The sequence below is a fragment of the Rhinoraja longicauda genome, chromosome 26 (assembly GCF_053455715.1).
Source record: "Rhinoraja longicauda isolate Sanriku21f chromosome 26, sRhiLon1.1, whole genome shotgun sequence".
Taxonomy (NCBI): domain Eukaryota; kingdom Metazoa; phylum Chordata; class Chondrichthyes; order Rajiformes; family Arhynchobatidae; genus Rhinoraja; species Rhinoraja longicauda.
The window spans coordinates 20798372-20818989 of NC_135978.1; the positions used below are offsets into that span (position 1 = coordinate 20798372).

At 44.5% G+C, this 20618-nt stretch overlaps 1 protein-coding gene across 1 annotated transcript in view; it reads right to left on the bottom strand.

The window, feature by feature from the left end:
* smg6 (SMG6 nonsense mediated mRNA decay factor) overlaps positions 1-20618 on the bottom strand; it is a 290967-nt gene that overhangs the window by 225848 nt on the left and 44501 nt on the right. Inside the window, exon 9 of the mRNA XM_078422694.1 lies at positions 9063-9124. Within this exon, the coding sequence (XP_078278820.1) occupies positions 9063-9124 (62 nt within the window). The remainder of the gene's footprint in view (positions 1-9062; positions 9125-20618) is intronic.

Here is a 20618-nt window from a genome sequence, read left to right on the forward strand (position 1 = left end):
TGCGAGGAAACAATCAGACTCATTCAGCACTCGTTCAGAGTAACGTGCACTGAGTGGTGCCAATGAATACAAGCAGAAATCAGGCAAAGTCAACTATCAGGCTCCAAGTCTCCCCGACTGCTCGATGCCAAGTAGAGTCAGTAAATACACTGAGGAAATTTGTAGCTCCAACCAGGAATTTGCACAGCATGAGAACATAGCAAATAGGAGCAGGAGAACATTTTACCTTTGATTCTGCTCTGCCATTCATCAAAATAATCTTCTAGTTCAATACCACAATCCTCTATCCTCTTAATATCTAGAAATCTGCCAATCTCTGTTCAGAATGACAAAACCACCACCAGCCTTTGGGAGAGAGCTATTCCAGAGATTCACCAGCCTGTGCAAGAATAAATTATTTTTACCTCAATCCGAAATTATATTTACTTTATTCTGAGACCATGGCATCGAGTCCTAAATTCCTCCGTAAGGGAAATGTCTTCTCTGACTCCAGTCTGTCAAACCATCTAAGAATTTTGTAATTTTCAATGGGACTACCTCTCATTTTTCCAAACTCTAGCGAATACAGGTCCAGTTTGTTCAATGCTCAAAGACTACAGGCAATAGGTTTAAGGTGCGAGGGGGGCAGTTTAAAGGAATTCATGAGGAAAGTTTGTTAAAAGAGACGGTAGTAGATGCCTGGAATGTGCTGCCAGGAGAAGTGGTGGATGCTTGCAGGCAGATGGAAATGGTTAAAACTGGCTGGTTGGCACAGACGTTGCACGCCCAAGGGCTGTTCCAGTGCTGTACTGTTCTGTCTGAAGAAGGGTCCTGGCCCAAAACATCATCTGTCCATTCTCTCTACAGATGCTGCCTGAACTGCTGAGTTCCTCCAGCACTTTGTTTTTTTGCTCAAGAAATCCAGCATCTGCAGTTCCTTGTGTTTCCTGTACTGTTCTATATTCTATGTTTCTGTATCTCCTCACAGAGCAACCAACTCTCCCTGGAAGCAGTCTGTTGTATTTTTGCTTCTCTGCACTATGGCAAGTATTTTTTATTGGGCAATAATACCAAAAACCACACACTACTACAGATGTAGTCTCACTAAGTGTTACATAATTTTATTACGATTTCCTTATATAATTTTGCAATAAAGGATAATAGGCCATTCCCTTCCAATTTCCTTACATCATCTGCATGTTAGTTTATAACAGGTTCTGTTAGTTTATATTCAGTCTCTTACCATTATAATAATACTGTTATTTTGTATGAAAATGAACAATTTCACACTCCAGTTCCCACATTCTCATCCACTCACTCAGGTTGTCATTTCCCCATGAAACCTCTTTACATCTTCCTCCCAGTTCCAATCCCAACCTTGTTCCGTTCAAACTGGAACTATGACATTTGGTCTCCTCTCCCAAATCATTCCGTTATTCCAATATTTTCCTCACTACTGATAGACAATAGACATTGGGTGCAGGAGGAGGCCATTCAGCCCTTCGAGCCAGCACCGCCATTCAATGTGATCATGGCTGATCATCCACAATCAGTACTCCTTTCCTGCCCTCTCCCCATACCCCCTGACTCCGCTATCATTAAGAGCTCTATCTAACTCTCTCTTGAAAACATCCAGAGAAATGGCCTCCACTGCCTTCTGAGGCAGAGAATTCCCCAGATTTACAACTCTGAGTGAAAATATTTTTCCTCATCTCTGTTCTAAATGGCCTACCCCTTATTCTTAAACTGTGGCCCCTGGTTCTGGACTCCCCCAACATTGGGAACACGTTTCCTGCCTCTAGCGTGTCCAATCCCTTAATAATCTTATATGTTTCAATAAGATTCCCTCTCATCCTTCTAAATTCCAGTGTATACAAGCCCAGTCGCTCCAGTCTTTCTACATATGACAGTCCCGCCATTCCGGGAATTAACCTAGTGAACCTATGCTGCACTCCCTCAATAGCAAGAATGTCCTTCCTCAAATTTGGAGACCAAAACGGCACACAGTAGTCCAGGTGTGGTCTCATTAAGGCCCTGTATAACTGCAGAAGGATCTCTTTGCTACTATACTCAACTCTTCTTGTCAGGAAGGCCAACATGCCATTAGCTTTCTTCACTGCCTGCTGTACCCGCATGCTTACTTTCAGTGACTGATGAACAAGGACACCCAGATCTCTTTGTACTTCCTCTTTTCCTAACTTGACACCATTCAGATAATAATCTGCCTTCCTGTTCTTTCCACCAAAGTGGATAACCTCACATTTATCCACATTAAACTGCATCTGCCATGCATCTGCCCACTCACGCAGCCTGTCCAAGTCACCTGCATCCTCATAGCATTTTCCTCACAGTTCACACTGCCACCCAGCTTTGTGTCATCTGCAAATTTGCTAATGTTACCTTTAACATTAGCAAATGGAGGCTAACAGGCCAGTATGTTCCCATTTTCCCTTTCCGTCCTTTCTCAAATGCCCTTCAATCCATAAGAACAATTTGGGAATCTATAGAATTCCAGAAAATAACAACTAGAAGGTACACTATCTTTAAAGCCACCTTTCAAAACTCTGGGCTGTGGTTCATTGGGTCCATGGAATTTATCAGCCTTCAGTCTCACCAATATCTAGCTTTATTTTAACTAATGTATCTCATTCCTGCTGGACCCTTGGTTGGCTGATCGCACTGGATGGTTATTCTTGTCTCCTTCCATGCAGGCAGGCACAAAGTAGTCATTTAACTACTACTTTGCTTATTCTCCAACATAAATTCTCCTGACTCTGACATTTGCCTTAACAGTCGTTTGCATTTTACATACCTATAGAAACTCAGTCGTGCATGTGTGTAGGACAGGGTACTCCCTGGTGCTCACTGAGGAGAGAAAGGCTCATCATGTGGCCTAACTAGAGAAACACAAGCCAAGTTGAGAAAAAAATATTAAGGTGAGAGTTATAGAGTAATACAGTACAGAAATAGGTCCTTTGTCCCAACTCATTGTGCCAATCAAGATGCCCATCTAAATCAGTCACATTTACCCATATTTGACCCATATCTCTGCGAACATGTACCTTTCCTTGCTCTCACTTTTAAATTCCAATAAAGTCACAGCAAGAACATCCTTTGGGGCGGGGTTGCAAATTCCCATGTTTGTTGTCTGAAGCAGCTGCCCTATTTCAGGACTGTACGGCCCAGCTCTCACTTCAATAGTGTGCCCCGTGTTTTGGATTTCCTTACCAGTGGAAATAGTTTCCTGCAACTACCCTATGAAATCTCAATCATTTTAAATACCTCAATTATATACCGCTTGACCTTCCAAACAAGGGAATGCAAACTATAGGCAACCTTTAGTTTAGCAATTTAACCGTTTAAGTCCAAGAACAAATATGTGCATTGTGCCTCACTCACCACAGCCTACATCCCCTTCATGGTCTGGTGCTCAAATATAAAAAACTCCAGTCTCCGGTCCCTTGTGTCAACTCCACCATGTAAATAAGACATGGCTGCTCTTTTGGCTCAGGGCCATTTTCCTGCACCAACCCAGTTTTCTTCGATTCCGTAAAATCCCATCAACAACACTGAGAATAAATGTAGTTTCTGTTTATGCTTGACAAGGTTCTTCATTACTACTCCCAGCCATTTGTATTGCCAAGAACCAACATTCCAACAGCTCTGAAACCTGAAACCCAAATTCTATAGGGAGACACAAAATGCTGGAGTATCTCAGCGGGACAGGCAGCATCTCTGGAGAGAAGGAATGGGTGACGTTTCGAGGCGAGATCCTTCTTCAGTCTCGACCCGAAACGTTCCTTCTCTCCAGCATTCCTTCTCTCCAGAAATGCTGTCTGTCCCGCTGAAATACTCCAGCATTTTGTGTCTACCTTCGATTTAAACCACAGTGACTAGTGGGGTGCCTCAAGGCTCGGTGCTGGGACCCCAGTTATTTGCAATATATGTTAACGATTTAGATGAGAGAATTAAATGTGGCATCTCCAAGTTTGCGGATAACACAAAGCTAGGTGGCAGTGTGAGCTGCAATGAGGATGCTATGAGGCTGCGGGGTGACATGGATAGGTTGGGTGAGTAGGCAGATGCATGGCAGATGCAGTATAATGTGGATAAATGTGAGGTTATCCACTTTGGTGGCAAGAACAGGAAGGCATATTATTATCTGAATGGTGTCAGATTAGGAAAAGGGGAGGTGCAACGAGACCTGAGTGTGCTTGTACATCAGTCACTGAAAGTAAGCATGGAGGTACAGCAGGCAGTGAAGAAAGCTAATGGCATGTTGCCCTTCATTGTGAGAGGATTTGAGTTTAGGAGCATGGAGGTCCTACTGCAGTTGTACAGAGCCCTGGTGAGACCGCATCTGGAGTATTGGGTGCAATTTTGGTCTCCTAATTAGGGGAAGGACATTATTGCTTTTGAGGGAGTGCAGCGTAGGTTCACCAGGTTAATTTCCAGGATGGCGGGACTGACATATGATGAAAGAATGAGTCGACTGAGCTAGTATTCACTGGAATTTAGAAGGATGAGAGGGGATCTTATAGAAACAAATACAATTCTTGAGGGATTGGACAGGCTAGATGCAGGAAAAATGTTCCCGATGCTCGGGGAGTCCAGAACTAGCGGTCACAGTTTAAGAATAAGGGGTAGGCCATTTAGGACTGAGATGAGGAAAAACTTATTTGCCCAGAGAGTTGTGAATCTGTGGAATTCTCTGCCACAGAAGGCAGTGGAGGCCAATTCACTGAATGTTTTCAAGCGAGGGTTAGATTTAGCTCTTTGGGCTAAAGGAATTAAGGGATATGGGGAAAAAGCAGGAACGGGGTACTGATTTTAGATGATCAGCCATGATCACATTGAATGGTGGTGCTGGCTCGAAGGGCCGAATGGCTTACTCTGCACCTATTTTTCGATGTTCCATGTTTCTATCTGCAGTTCTTTCCGACCCAAACTCTATACCTCTCTACACAGATGCCTGACCTGTCATATTTTCCTGCTATTTTGTTTTTATTTCCCTTCTGCTTAATTTCTGCAGCAGCATGCTTGGTTTAATGACATGTACAGAGACACTAAAGTCCACTGGTTCCTTGATACCTCCCAATGTTCTACCAAGAATACAGTCCCACTTCTCTTCCTGGCATAAAAAGTGGATGATCTCTCGCTTCCTACCACTGGTTTTAATATTGATACTTTCCACATTCGTTTCTTTAGCTTTTGTTTGTAAATACCATGCACGCAATGACTCACACAGGCTCTGCACGTGTACTCTGGAGAGTCCAAATGAGAAATGGATAGAAAAGGCGACATGCACGACAGGCACATGTGAATACATTCCAGGCTCACAGTCTTAAGGGTTGGTTCAGAAATTCTGTCTTGAAATCAAGTGCCTCGTAATCAAATTATGTTAATCCATGTTATTTACACAGTGAATTATTCTTCTACTCTGCATTCCAAACCTCACATTCGGTAATGACGACAACTCTTTACAATGTCATGTTAACCTCGCCAGAGTCACAGCAGATTTCTCATTACATCACAGCAGCCTAACCGTCCTCACAGTTTAACTGTTTCCAAGAACAATAGTTGTGGCACCTTCTAAAGATGGTATTAGTCCAGACCATAGGTTAATAGTGGAGATGCAATCTGTAGTGGGGGCAAGAAACCCAGCACAGCTGAGAGAGTGAAGGAAGCTGCAGGACAACATTCAGATATACCCTAAAATCTGAAGTCACCTCAAACCACTTTAAATACCTCCCCCATGACGTATATGAGCATAGAAATTGGGAGGTCATGTGTAGGAAGGAACTGCAGATGCTGGTTTATTCCGAAGATAGACACAAAATACTGGAGTAATTCTGGCAGCATCTCTGGATAGAAGGAATGGGTGAGGTTTCCGGTCGAGACCCTTCTGCAGACTGAGCGTCGGGGGAGGGCGTTACAGAGATAAGGAAGTGTAAGAGATCAAAGAGATGAAGTTTAAGGAAAATGTAGAATAGACACCATTGTTAGCTAGGAGAAGGTGAAACAAAGCAAACAGAGATACAATGTAATCAGGGGGACAGTCAGACTGGTTGGAGAACTGGAAAGGGGGAGGTATGGAGAGAGAGGGAAAGCAAGGGTTACTTGAAGTTAGAGAAGTCAATATTCATACCGCTGGGGTGTAAACTGTCCAAGCAAAATATGAGGTGCTGTTCCTCCAATTTGCACTGGCCTCACTCTGACAATGGAGGAGGCCCAGGTTAGAAAGATTAGTGTGGGGAATGTGAGAGGGAGTTAAAGTGTTTAGCAACAGGGAGATCAGGTAGGTGTTCAGCGAAACGATCGCCAAGCCTGCGCTTGGTCTTGCCGATATATAGGAGTCCGCATCTGGAACAGCGGATACAGTAAATAAGGTAACAAGTGAACCTCTGCCTCTTCTGAAAAGACTGTTGAAGTCCTGGGATGCAGTCGAGGGAGAAGGTATAAGGACAGATGTTGCATCTCCTGTGGTTGCAGGGGTACGAACCTGGGAAGGGACGAGTTAACTAGACGAATTGCGGAGGGAACAGTCTCTGCGGAAAAGGGAAAAGGGTGGAGATGGGAAGATGTGGCTAGTGGTGAGATCCCGTTGGAGATGACGAAAATGTCGGAGGATTATGTGCTGTATGCGACGGCTGATGGGGTGAAAGGTGAGGACTAGGGGGACTCGGTCCCTGTTGCGACTGGGGGGCGGGGAGCAAGAGCGGAGCTGCAGGATATCAACGAGGTCCTTGTGAGGAGCTCATCTATAATGGAAGAGGGAATCCCCCGTTCCCTAAAGAATGAGGACATCTCTGATGTTCAATCTCTGATGTCCTGGTATGGAACACCTCATCTTGGGCGCAGATGCAGCGTAGACGGAGGAATTGGGATTAGGGGATAGAATCTTTGCAGGAGGCAGGGTGGGAAGAAGTGTAGTCTAGATAGCTGTGGGAGTCAGTAGGTTTACAATAGATGTCAGTTGATAGTCATCTCCTGTGATGAAGATGGTGAGGGAAACAGTAGGGAAATGTCGGAGATGATCAAGTGAAATTGAGTGCAGGTTGGAAATTAGTAGTGAGATTAATGAAGTCAGTGAGTTCTGCATGGGTGCAGGAGGTAGACCCGATGTAGTCGTCAATTTAGCAGAGATAGAGTTCGGGGATAGGGCCAGTGTACGCCTGGAACAGGGATTGCTCGACATCCTCTGCTAGGCAGAGGCGAGTGGTGGTAGAGGGAGATAGGCTGGTTCTGTGGTTGAGGAAGAAACAGGTGGCTTTAAGACCTTCCTGGAGGGGGGTGGAGGTGTAGAGTGATTGAACATCGATAGTAATGATGAGGGAGTGGGGGTCTGGAGAACGGACGTCATTGAAGAGTCGGCGTGTGCGGTGTCTTGGACATAGGTAGGGAGGGATTGGACCAGGGGGGATAGGATGGAGTTGAGGTATGTGGAAATTGATTCAGTGGGACAGGAGCAAGCAGAAACAATGGGTCTGCCAAGGCTGTTCTGCTTCTGGACTTTGGGGAGAAGATAAAACCGGGCCATGCGGGGCTGGGGAACAATAAGGTTGGAGGCTTTGGAGGGCCGACAGTGATAAAATTTTAAATGGTCTGTGGGAGCTCATGTTGCAATTATATAGGACGTTAGTGAGGCCACATGTAGAGTATTGTGTTCAGTTTTGGGCACCATGTAATCGGAAATATGTGAAGCTGAAAAGGGTGCAGAGAAGATTTACGAGGATGTTGCCGGGACTCAAGGGCCTGAGCTCCAGCGAGAGGTTGAACAGGCTAGGACTCTATTCCTTGGAGTGCAGGAGGATGAGAGGTGATCTTATAGAGGTGAATAAAATCATGAGAGGAATAGATCAGGTGAACGCACAGAGTTGGGGAATCGTGAACCAGAGGACTTAGGTTTAAAGTGAGGGGGGAAAGATTTAATAAGAACCTGAGGGGTAACTTTTTTACACAAAGATTGGTGGGTGCATGGAACGAGCTGTCGACGGAGGTAGTTGAGGCAGGTACTATTGCAACATTTAAGAAACATTTAGATAGTTACATGGCAAGGATAGGTTTAGAGGGATGTAGGCCAAACACAGGTAGGTGCCACTAGTATAGACGGGACATGTTGGTTGGTGTTGGTATGTTGACCCAACAAGAAGTGTTTCCACGCTGTATGCCTCTCTTAATATATTGCCAAATAAAGATATTATTTATGACATTACTGAATGTTTATATTTGAATGAAAAGGAATATCAATGAATCAATATCCAAAAGCAAGGTTGGGTGGACGAGCATTAGGCTATTATTGGAATGGGACATTCTATGTATTTCAGACTTCTGAACATTCCATTTATGAGAACAAAGTTTACATTGATTCACCCAATTACCGAGGAGTTTGCTCTTGGTCATTACTGATAATCAAGTCATCTCTACATTCAAACTTCACTTGTTCAGATCAACTCATGTTGACAGGGAACATGGACTACTGCACGCAATGCTCAAATCACATGTTACACCATGGCATCTCAGATCAAGCTGCAGCTTGCCAAACAGGACTCAGAATGTAACACTCCCTTGCCAAGGTGTACACAGGCACAGGGAACAAAGTATTGCTGCAGAAAGTGGGTTTTGAAGATGAGAACGAGCTCACATTTCACTCCTGGAGCTACGAGTGTTTCAGCTGCTCGAAGTGCTGCAACGCTGGAGGACTCAACCTCTACGGTTGATTAATGCATCAGCACCGGAGTGTGAAGTACAAAAAGAGTTGTTTAAACCTGCCACTCGATGCTGCCATAATCTCTGAGCCGTGGCTTGTAGCGCTGGAGATGCATGCAGAATGCTACCCATTCGTGGTGTGCCAGCTAGAGGTTGCATTGTCCAGATACCAGGATGACATATCAAAAAGCAATACTGCCGCTCCACAGCAGAAAGAAAACAGCTCACAAAGAGTTAATACCAAGTTTATTTAACATGTTGAAACTGCTGGCATTACAATATTTAATTTCAACACTACACAGGAAACAAAATTCTCTGAGGATCCATTGAAGTGTCATCTTTAATATACAAGAGAAAAAATATTTTGTACTTACCCTATCTTAGTGAACAGCTTCCCTTGGGCATGAAGGAAATTCAGGATAAATCTTTTATTCAGCTGTTTTTTAGGAGGGGGGGGCGGGTAAATGGAAGGGTAGAGGAAAAAAAAAGAAAGAGACAATTAATCTTCTCGCAGCATGTTCTTATCAGCAGTCAACATCAGAGGCAGAGGACAGCATGACCACTGCTCAGTGGCAAAGAACAGATGCCTGGAAACAAAACGTGCCCACAGTCACAGACCTGCTCCTGCTCAGTATCATTCGGCACAGTGCCGCCCTCTGCTGGAGATTATCCTTATCTAAAGGCCATTGTGAATGATGTTCAGACACTGACCTCAGGACCCATCTGACAGCAGGTGAATAACGTAACATCCAACTCGGAATTACAGTGAAACAAATATTAGCCACCCTATGGAAATCAGGGGCCTTCGGCTGGCCAGAAACACAGTTAAAAGCCAGGATACAAAATGGAATATCATCTGTTGAACACACAGCACTTCACCTAACAAATCAACAGAGGCTCCCACCCCATTCATACTAAATAATTACTCCTCTTTAAAAATGGTATGTAAGGAGGGCCTTTGTGTTCATCTCAGCACAATAAGCTCAGGTGTGTTTTGGGGTATGAGGGTAAGAGTTTTTAGAGAGAAAGGAGAGTCATGGAACAAAAACATGTACTTTGATCCACTATCTCAATGCTGATCACCATGCAACCTACTTACACTCACCTAAATTACCAACACTTGGTCCTTGCACTTGCATACATACCGTGGCAATTTAAGTACTTTCCTAACTGCTGCCTACAAGTTGTGAAAGTACCTGTTTCTCAGGCAGATTCTAACCACCCTGAGTGAAAAAAAATCTTTACTCAGGTCCTAACCTCCTGCCTTTTACCTTAAACTTATGCCCTCTGGGTTCAGCCACTTCTCCTCTGAGGAACTCCATCTTCCTATTTACCCTATCTGTGCTCCTCATCAGATGGGATGACAAAACCGGTACTGAAGGGGAAAGGCTAACAGTCAGCATAAGGCCTTCACATGCATTGACCAGCCTGTTCAGAGGCAAAATGGGATGCAGGCCGGGACAGGTGTGACTGAAGGAGCACGTTTTCCCCTGCTCTGCCCTGCTCTGCAGGAAGCAGGCACCCTATCGTAAGCCTCAGCCCGACCTCATGTTCCACCAGGAAAAGGCATTAAAGCTGGTGGGAGATCGATCTCCCCATTTACCTATCTCAGTGCAAGAAACAATTGTTACCAGCTGGAGGACATGAAAAGCACAGAGCACTTCATTATACGTACGCCAGACCTTGGGGAAATGATCATACTCCTGCCTCGCAATTCTAGCCACATTTAAATCAACTGTAAAAACTCAATCAGAAAAATAGTCAGCACTCAGCTTTGACCAGGCCAGTCCAGCAATGCTCAGAACCAGGGCTTCATGAAAGAGTGATGCATATTAGCACAAATCTCAGTGCTGCTTATCACAGTGCCATGACTTAATACACAATTGGCTGTTTAAATGCTAAAAGACTGATCGGCAAACTGACCAAAAGATCCAATCTCCAAACTTTAAATTCCATTGTTCAGACCAGTACAATGAATTGGAAATAGTTACTGTGGAGATGCCCCAAACTTTTCACATCCTATCTTCACAAGAGATAATTCCAAACATCTTACATTCCAAAAGAGAGAGAAAAACATCAGATTATCTTGGTTGAATTTAGCAGACAGGAAGAGCATTTAGAGAAGTTTACAGTGAGTCACCAGTCAGAAGACCAGCAGGTCCTGAGTTTAGTTGGGGCAGGAGAGAGGGCACTTCAATTAGTCAATGATCACTGGCTAGAGAAAGCCAGGAAACTGATTCCAGGGATCCCAGTCCTCTGTCCCTGTGCAGCACAGGATATGGAGACAGAGGGGCACTGGAGAGAGAATGTTGCTCATCTCTGAATTGCAATTCCCATCTTACAATCCAAGTAGAAAAGCTCACCAACACTCTGTCTGAGTGGATTGGCCCTATTCACAAGGACCAGAGGGCATTTAGTCTCAATGAAACACAGATGTCTCCGACCACAAGACAGCTTTTTCAGAGGGTGATGAGTGGGGATGGATGTGTGGGTGGAGAGAAGCTGGATCATGAGAAAACCAAAGTGCCCTCAGCCTTCTGCCCTTTTGTTCAGATCAAGGCATTGGCCCATCCATTACCCAGCTGCCTCACCCTGCACAAACAGTAATCTGTACTGCCGAGCAGTCGAGTTCAACTCATTTCTCACAAACGTTCTCAGCCCCCGTGACAGCCCTGAGAGTGGTGATGAGCCCTGGGATAGGCGATGAATTTTCATGGGGTTGGACAACGTAAATTTGCAAGCTGCAACCGGGCAATGCGGCTTCAGTTCCCAGCCAGAGTTCTGCTTCACACGGGAGGGGGAGGGAATAACACTCAAATACAAAAATAAAAAAGCCCCTGGTGCGCATACAAAACATTTAAAAATGGCCTACAATGAACGGATGCAGCAGATGAGGGGAGAAGCACACAACAGGTTTCCATTCAGTGATCTGCTTAGTAAGGAGGGTGAGCAAAGGTAGGTGAGCATCAACCTCACGAGCTGCTCCAACCTGCAGCTACGGCACAGCTACATGGATCTTGTCACGTCGCTTCGCCACATTTACTAGAAGTGTGTGGTTTTGTGTTTAACTACCCTAACTGCAACCTGGCACACTGGCCGACGACAGTGAAACAAGTATACTGGAAACCAGCAGCACTTCTTAAAATGAATCGTGGTGAGAACCACTTCAGTAGTGGTTTGAGTGACCGAGGTCACAAGTGCACGAACCTGGCCTGCGTTTGACACCAGTCAAGTCATTACCACGTAAAACACTTCCTCTCCCTCAATGAGCCTGAACTTACCCACAGCCCATCTCGGGCTAACCAGCCAACTGCTGAATAGACGCCCTCCATGGGAAACAGGTAGCCTTTTACGAGGGGGCTGAGAAGGTAGTGGATTACCAAATTAAGGCCGTGGCCTCCCCCAGGCAGCAGCTCTTTACCTGTAGCACTGACAATGATCGGCGCCTCAGCTGGAGCGAGAATCAGGCAATGCCTGGCACCATCTTACCTTTCAACAAAGGTTACTGTTTGAGCAGAGTCAGAATCCTGACCCATATTAAGCATCCATGGTGGGGAAAATGCCAATTGGAGCTAGTCCAGGTACTGATCAATAAACACAATTCATTTTCCACTGAAACGCCACCTCCAACCAGGTGCATGGCTTTCCCTCCGTCAGCTATTGCAGCCTGAATTTCTAGCACATCTGCTTTGAAACCCCACTCTCACCAGGCAGAACAGCAGCAGAGACAGTTCCCCTGGTCCCCACCTCTCACCCCAGCAGCTACCACGTCCATATATCCTCAGACGCCACTTCCACCAGCTCCAATGTGATACCCTCACCAGTTACATCTTACCCTCTTCACCCCTTTCTGCTTTCTACAGCGGGGTTGCTCTCTTCTGAACTCTATGGTCCCTTCATTCCTCCCCATCCCCTGACACTTTCCCCTGGAACAGTAGGAAGTGCAAGATTTGCCCATTTATCTCCTCCCTCACCACTATCCAGGGACCTAAAGAACCCTTCCAGATGAGGCAGAAGTTCACCTGAACCCTCTCCAATCATGACGTGGCCTCCTCCACATCGGCAAAACCAAGTGTAGACTAGGTAATTGTTTCACAGAGCACCAGCACTCTGTCCACAATGGCCATCTTGAATTTCCAGATGCATGACATTTTAACTCTCTTTCCCACTCCCACACCAACCTGTCTGTCCTCAGGCTTCTCGTGCTGAGGAGATTAGAAAAATGCTACCTCCTAATCCCAGTGGGTATCTCACAACCCAATAATCTAAATATTGAAATTTCCAATTTTAGGTAACCCTCATCCCAGGTGCTCTCCTCCCTCACACTTTCACATCTCCACGTAGTTTTCTCCTCCCTTTGTTCATCCCTCCCGCCACCTCTTCTGTCTACCCATCGTCCTCCCCTCATTTGGATCCACCTCTCATCTGCCAGCCTCTATTCCATCCCGAAGGTATTTATTCACAAAATGCTGGAGTAACTCAGCAGGTCAGGCAGCATCTCGGGAGAGAAGGAATGGGTGACGTTTCGGGTCGAGACCCTTCTTCAGACTGATATCAGGGGGGCGGGACAAAGGAAGGATTTATTTCACCCCTATGTACTGCTTCACGTAGGCAATCGTTCCTATTCCCTCTCAGTCCTGACGAAGGGTCTTAATGGAAGTGTCAGCTTGTACCTCTTGCCGCCACAGATGCTGCTTGACCCACTAAGTTTGTTTTTACATTCTATTTTTGTTCTAGATTCCAGCATATGCAATTGTTTTTGTCTTCTTTGACAACATTTACTTGATGCCCTGTATCATATCTCAAAGCGAGCTCACTGAACCATAAATTCTTTAATCATCTTTAAATTATTTATATTTTAATCCAGGTTGATGTGATTTATTAAATATGTTAACAGTATATAAATTGGCATCTCCAAGTGTGTCCACATCAGACACAGAGTAAATTTCCCTCTATCGTTCCACCACACACTCCCAGGGTCAGAAATAGAGTGAAATTGACAGCTGGAGAGTCAGAGTTGCGCACCTTGGAAACAGCCCTTTCGATTACATAAGTCCACACCAATCATCAAGCACCCATTAACACTAATCCTACGTACGCCAGTTCATTTTACTCTCTCCACTATCCCATAAACACCCCCAGATTCTACAACTTCCCTACTCTATGGGCAATTTACAGTGACCAATTAACATACCAACCCCCACATGCAAGGTCCTCATAGATAACACTGAAGGTCAGATTTGAACCCAGGTTACAAAAGCACTGAATTCCACCGAGCTCCACTAGCCATTGTGCCACCCAATGGTGCTATCTGCACAGTCGCACACGGCATGGGCAGCATACGTTAGATCCAAAGTAAACTCTCTGTACGCTGTCCCCGGGTAAGAACAGCAGAGGCTGCACCCAGGTATCCCTGGAGATAGAGCATGCAGATCAGTTGACTCACTGGAGCCCAGGACTTCTGGACACTGCAAAGGTACATTCTGGAAAAGGGGGACATTATTTTAATTCCATTGTTTGCTGTTGAAAGTAAGGTTACTTTATATTAAAACAGAGCAGATATAGAGGAAAGCTCATACTACCCCACTAATCACACTCTCCCACACCAGGGACAAGGTTGTTAGATGCACAGGAAAGCTGTCTGGGCAGGGACGGCATGGGTTGAGCACTAACCAAATCTTCCTATGCACAGTCTTGTCACACATACGAGGCATCACATGGATGGCACAATCATACCGCTACATTGGGATTAATGTCATGACTGCCAGAGATATATGTGTTGAATCCAGCAAACTTCAGGTTCCAGCCCAGAAGGATTTTTAGGTTTAAATGTTTGGATGGAAAATAAAGATGGAACATAAGATTGGAAAGTACTTGCTAAATTTTCCAGTTTCAATTGAGGTAAGGTTGGCCCCACTCAAACCACAGAAAGTGCATACCAACAAGCACAGTTCTCACACAAGCTTCTCTCGAATAACCACCAATAGACAAGGTGCTTTTATCTTTTTTTTATTATTTTGGACTGCAATGAGCATTGCACGTACACCAGTTCCTCACTCAGTAAATCATTAGCCTTGTCCTGATGGACAGTATTTCTGACCAATTGGTGACCGTTGAAATCATTTTCTGCTGATATAAATTGTAACAATAAACATAATTATTCGTTCCAAATGATCCCAGATTTCATTTTCTCCATCATGATCACTGTTGATACAAGTACGGCAGCAGCAAAGCTTCCCCATATTGGAGTCTGTCTCATTCTAAGAGCAATAGACAAGTATAGGGAGATCAAAGCTCCACTCTGAGGCAGCTCAATAGTCAGAGGGTCTGGGGTAAGGAGAATACCAAGGAGCAAAAGTGCACAGACTGCCATTCAACACTAAATTTTTACCACAAGGAACCCTGTAAAACGTTAACCTCAAGTTATAATATCTTGATAATCAGATTCAAAGTAGTCAGCAGCACATCATAATAAAAATCCCCTTCTCCATGCGTCTGATTAGGGTGAGTAGCTGGATCCTACTTCCGTGGTTAAAACTAGGTGAAATGTCATAGGCGAGGGAACCAAATCAAGCTGATATGGGAAATAAAATGTAATCACAAGTATGTAATTTCCAACATCGTCTCTCAGTGGGTGATAAAATCCGTTCACAGAAGTCAGCTCAATTCACTTCAGAAATTTGACTCAATTTTTAGACGGTCAGCATGCTGTCAAATGCAGCCTCCAATGAGCTTCTCAAGAGTAGAAAACAGTTCATTACAAAGTCCTAAACAAGGAATTGACTCAAACTGCATCTCCATCAGAGACCTCTGCTGCCCCCTCAGATAGCGACAACTGTTACGACACACTCAGACACACAAAATCAGGGGAAACTGCAGTTATCCTTCCCAGTAGTCTTGTTGGGAACACATACAAAACACTTTCAGACAAAGGACTGTTTAAGATTTCAGATCTCATGCTTTCCTGCAACAATTAGATATTCTCACACAGAGCTTGAGTCAAGACTGCAAAATCCCCACTGGAATCATGTCCAGGATGAAGGTCTCTTTCACTGACAGTAGATACAAGTTGCAAACTGAGTTTGGGGCAATCTTGGTGGCCACATAGCCAAAGCACTGAAATAACCCAGAACAGAGAGACTACGGAAAAACTAGTGGGTGAATGTTGCACTGGTGAATCCATCTTGAGAAGGCAGACAGACCACAGTTAGTGGTCTCATTCAACAGATGGCAGCTACCTGTAAATCTCTTCACTGGCACTTTAGTGAAGGTATGCGGGTGTGGTTTCAAAAGTCGACAAACCAATTCTGCATGATTTATGATGGTAGCTTGCATCAGTTGGAGCGAGTTTCCTCAATGATGTTTCCACTGGGTGACCTACTGCAGTCATGAATGTAGGCGAGCACAGACAAAGCATTGCTCCAAGTCTAGGTTTCAGATTACAGCTGGAATTAGTGAGACAACTTGCACTCTCTCACAAAAACAATGCTGGAAGAACTCAGTAGATCAAGCAGCATCTGTGGAGGCAAAAGTTGTAAGCCAACGTTTCAGGTCAAGACCCTGCACATCTAAGTTTCAGATTACAGCTGGAGTTTAGTTTAGTTCAATTTAGTTTAGGTTAGTTTAGAGATACAGTGCGGAAACAGGCCCACTAACACTTTCCTACACACACTCGGGACAATTTAACCAAGCCAATTTACCTACAAATCTGTACATCTTTGGAGTGTGGGAGGAAACCAGAGCTCCCAGAGAAAATCCATGCAGGTCTCGGGGAGAACAAACTCCATACAGACAGCACCCATAGTCAGGATCAAACCCAGGTCTCTGTCACTGTAAGGCAGTCTCTCCCGCTGCACCACCCTGCCACCAAATCACCCAATAGATCGTGCGACAACTTGTACTTCCTCACAAAAAATAACTAGATGATAGAGGTGGGGATGCAGGGAGGAGACAACCAAAGGGCGAAGAAAGCTAGGTGGACAGGCAAATGTTTGTGGGAGGAGCGCATTGGGGGTGTGGGTTACCTGAAATTGGAAACCCAACTCACTTGCGAATTGAATCCTAATTTCAGGTAACCCACACCCTCGGTGTTCCCCTCCCACACATACCTGCCTGTCCACCTAGATCTCTTCTCCCTTTGTTCGTCCCCCCACCACATGGTTCCATTCTTCCCATCATCCTCTCCACATCTGGTTCCATCCATTCCCTACCAGCCTCTAAAACCATTTACCAGTCCCACCTCCGATGTACTGCTATGTATTTGCAATCTTTCATGTTCCCTCACAATCCTGACCCAGGTCTCGACACGAAATGTCAACTAGACCCTTTTGCTCCACAGACGCTGCTTGACCTGCTGAGTTCTTCCAGCATTCTGTTTTTGTTCTCGATTTCACCATCTGCAGTCTCTTTTGTCTTTGTACTGCCTCACTTTGAGGGTGTAATACTGATGAATAAAATCTCATAAGCTTGGCATTAGTTGGTGCTAGTTTAACTGTGATAATGATTGTAACATAAACTTAGCCTCAGAGAAAGAGGAGCCAGCGTTTCAGACCATCACTCTCGAGCCACACCTGCTAGGAGTCCAGGTATGGGCACGTGCAAGTCAGATCTCTATTTCTCTGCTGACTAAGCTCACAAGCATGATAGCAGAGGTGTGGTGGCATTCATGAAAGCTGTCAGCGTCTCGAGAAGAGGAAGGAGTGACAACTGGCAAAAATATTGCTAACGAAGTATAGAGATTAAATAGTGCATGACATTGCTTGACGGAATGGCTCCAATGTAACTGGAGGCAATGCAAGAGAAAATGAGCCAATCCATGTGATGTGGGTTTAGAATATTCAGCTATTGAATATTATCCTAAGAGAAAATACAATGCCAATGATTAGAGCATGAGCTCATCTGTATTAACCATTTAACTGACATTCCCACTAATGCCACAAAGTACTCAGTAATCGGATACTACATGAGCTTAAATTGATTCAGCTCCTCCAGCAGTTCAAGTTAAGACTACCATGTCACAGAAGCGAATACTGATCACCTACTGAATCCAGGTGCAGCAATCTGACATGGTAAGCAGAAGGGGTGTGAGGGATTTCCTGTCGAGACATTTCTGAATCCAATTCTAATCAAAATCCCAACCGGTTAAAATTGAGAGGAAAGTTCCCAAACATCACAGCATTCACTCCTCCAAATTCAGAGGCAACTCAGGCTTTGTGCAGCAGCATAAATGAATCATCCAGCTGGTAGTTCAACCAGGGGTTCAGTTCCTTCTTTACTGTAACCACAGGCTCGCATGTGTACCAAGCATGCTTTGAGAACTTCTTTAAACTGGCGTACAACTAAGCAAATATTTCTCAGGAAACTTCCTGGAAATAGTGGAGAACAGAGAGAAAAGATTTAAAAGAGACCCGAGGAACAGTTTTTCCATGCAAATGATCGTGGATATATGGAAAGAGTCGCCAGTGGTAGAGGTGTTGAAACAACGTTAAAAAGACATTTGGACAGGTACATGGATAGAAAAGGTTTAGAAGGACAGGGGCCAAAGACGGTCAAATGGGACCAGCTCAAGTAGGGCAACTTGGTTGTCATGGATGAGGTGGGCCGAGGGGCCTGTTTCCTTGATATAGAGATGTATAAAATAATCGCGCACAATAGTATTAATTTTAAAATAAAACAAGAACTACAAAATTAATGAACAAACAGGTGATAAATCCCAGATGAGCTGCATCCCATGGATTTCAAGGTAGTCACAACAGAGAAAGTGGGTGCCTGGCTGTCACTTTCCACAATTGCAAAAGATCAAAAACACTTCCCACAGATTGGAAGGTAGCAAATGTAAGCCCATTATTTAAGAAAAAAGGCAGAGAGAAAACATGGGACAGATCGGTTAGCCTAACATTTGTAGCTCAAACGTACTGAGGAAATGATAACCACAGCATTCAGAAAATAGTAAGATTGAGTAGAGGCCACATTGATCAACAAATGGGAAATTATATTTTTACGAACACTTCTGGAATTGAGAACTGGTTAACAACTTGTTGGCAGCAAGATGAAACTATCTTGACCCTGTCCCACCAGTCTATAAGATCACAGCTGATCGTTTACCTCAGCGCCACTTTCCTGCATCAATCCCAGATACCTCAATTCCCTTAATATCTAATAAATCACCCATCTCTTTCTTGAAAATGCTCAGATTAAATCCTCAGAAGTCAACTGGGTAGAGAATGCCAATAATTCACCTCTGCAGTCGACAAGTAATTTTGTTTCAATTAAACCACACCTAATCCTTCCAAACTCTAGTGAAGTCCAGCCTACTTGATCTCTTCTTACGACAAGCCCACTATCCCAGAATACAGCCCACTTAATCTTCACTGCACTCTCTCCCTTGCAAGTGTATTATTACATTAGATGGAAAAACAGACCCATAACCCTGATACAGTTTCACCAGTGCCCTGTACAAATGCAGCAACTGTGAGGTTTCTGAGAGATTCCAGGGATAGGGATTTCAACTCCAGCGTTACACTACAGAATCCGGGCTTGTTTTTTTTGGATCAAATAAGGTTGCAAGGAAACATGGGAGAGACGGACAAGATCATCATTGGTTTACATCGAGAGATATAGAGTTATAAAGAGAGAATAGATAGACTGAAATAAAGGAAGCTAAAGGGTGGCCTGATAGAAGTTTATAAAATGAGAATCATTTGAGTCACAATCTGTTTCCCCAGAATAAGAGGGGGTCTAAAATTAGCTTTCAGGCAACTGGGGAAACAAAGGGGGCAATTCTTTCCACATGGAGGGTGGTGGGTATATGGCAGATGCAGGTACTATCACAACAATTTAAAGACATTAGACTGGTACATGGACAGGAAAGGTTTAGAGGGACAAACACATGTAAATGGGATTAACATTAAGATAGGCATCTTAGTCGGCATTGACAAATGAGCTGAAGAGCCTGTTTCCACTCTTTGAATTTATTTGCACAAGTTTCTTGCACAAAAGGCCAATGTACCATTTGCTTTCCTAATCTTTAATGTTGACAATAGATAATAGGTGCAGGAGGAGGCCATTCGATCCTTCGAGCCTGCACCACCATTCAATGTGATCATGGTTGATCATTCTCAATCAGTACCCCGTTCCTCCCTTCTCCCCTGATTCCGCTATCCTTAAGAGCTCTATCTAGCTCTCTTTTGAATGCATTCAGAGAACTGGCCTCCACTGCCTTCTGAGGCAGAGAATTCCACAGATTTACAACTCTCTTGCCTGAAAAAGCTTTTCCTCATCTCCGTTCTATATGGCCTACCCCTTATTCTTAAACTGTGACCCCTTGTTCTGGACTCCCCCAACATTGGGAACATGTTTCCTGCCTCTAACGTGTCCAATCCCTTAATAATCTTATATGTTTCGATAAGATCCCCTCTCATCCTTCTAAATTCCAGTGTATACAAGCCTAGTCGCTCCAGTCTTTCAACATATAACAGTCCTGCCATTCCGGGAATTAACCTTGTAAACCTACACTGCACGCCCTCAATAGCAAGAATATCCTTCCTCAAATTTGGAGACCAAAACTGCATACAGTACTCCAGGTGCAGTCTCACTAGGGCCCTGTACAACTGCAGAAGGACCTCTTTGCTCCTATACTCAACTCCTCTTGTTATGAAGGCCAACATTCCATTGGCTTTCTTCACTGCCTGCTGTACCTGCATGCTTCTTTTCAGTGACTGATGCACTAGGACACCCAGATCTCGTTGTACATCCCCTTTTCCTAACTTGGCACCATTCAGATAATAATCTGCCTTCCTATTCTTACCAGCAAAGTGGATAACCTCACACTTATCCACATTAAACTGCATCTGCCATGCATCCGTCCACTCACACAACCTGTCCAAGTCACCCTGCAACCTCAGCATCTTCCTCACAGTTCACACTACCAC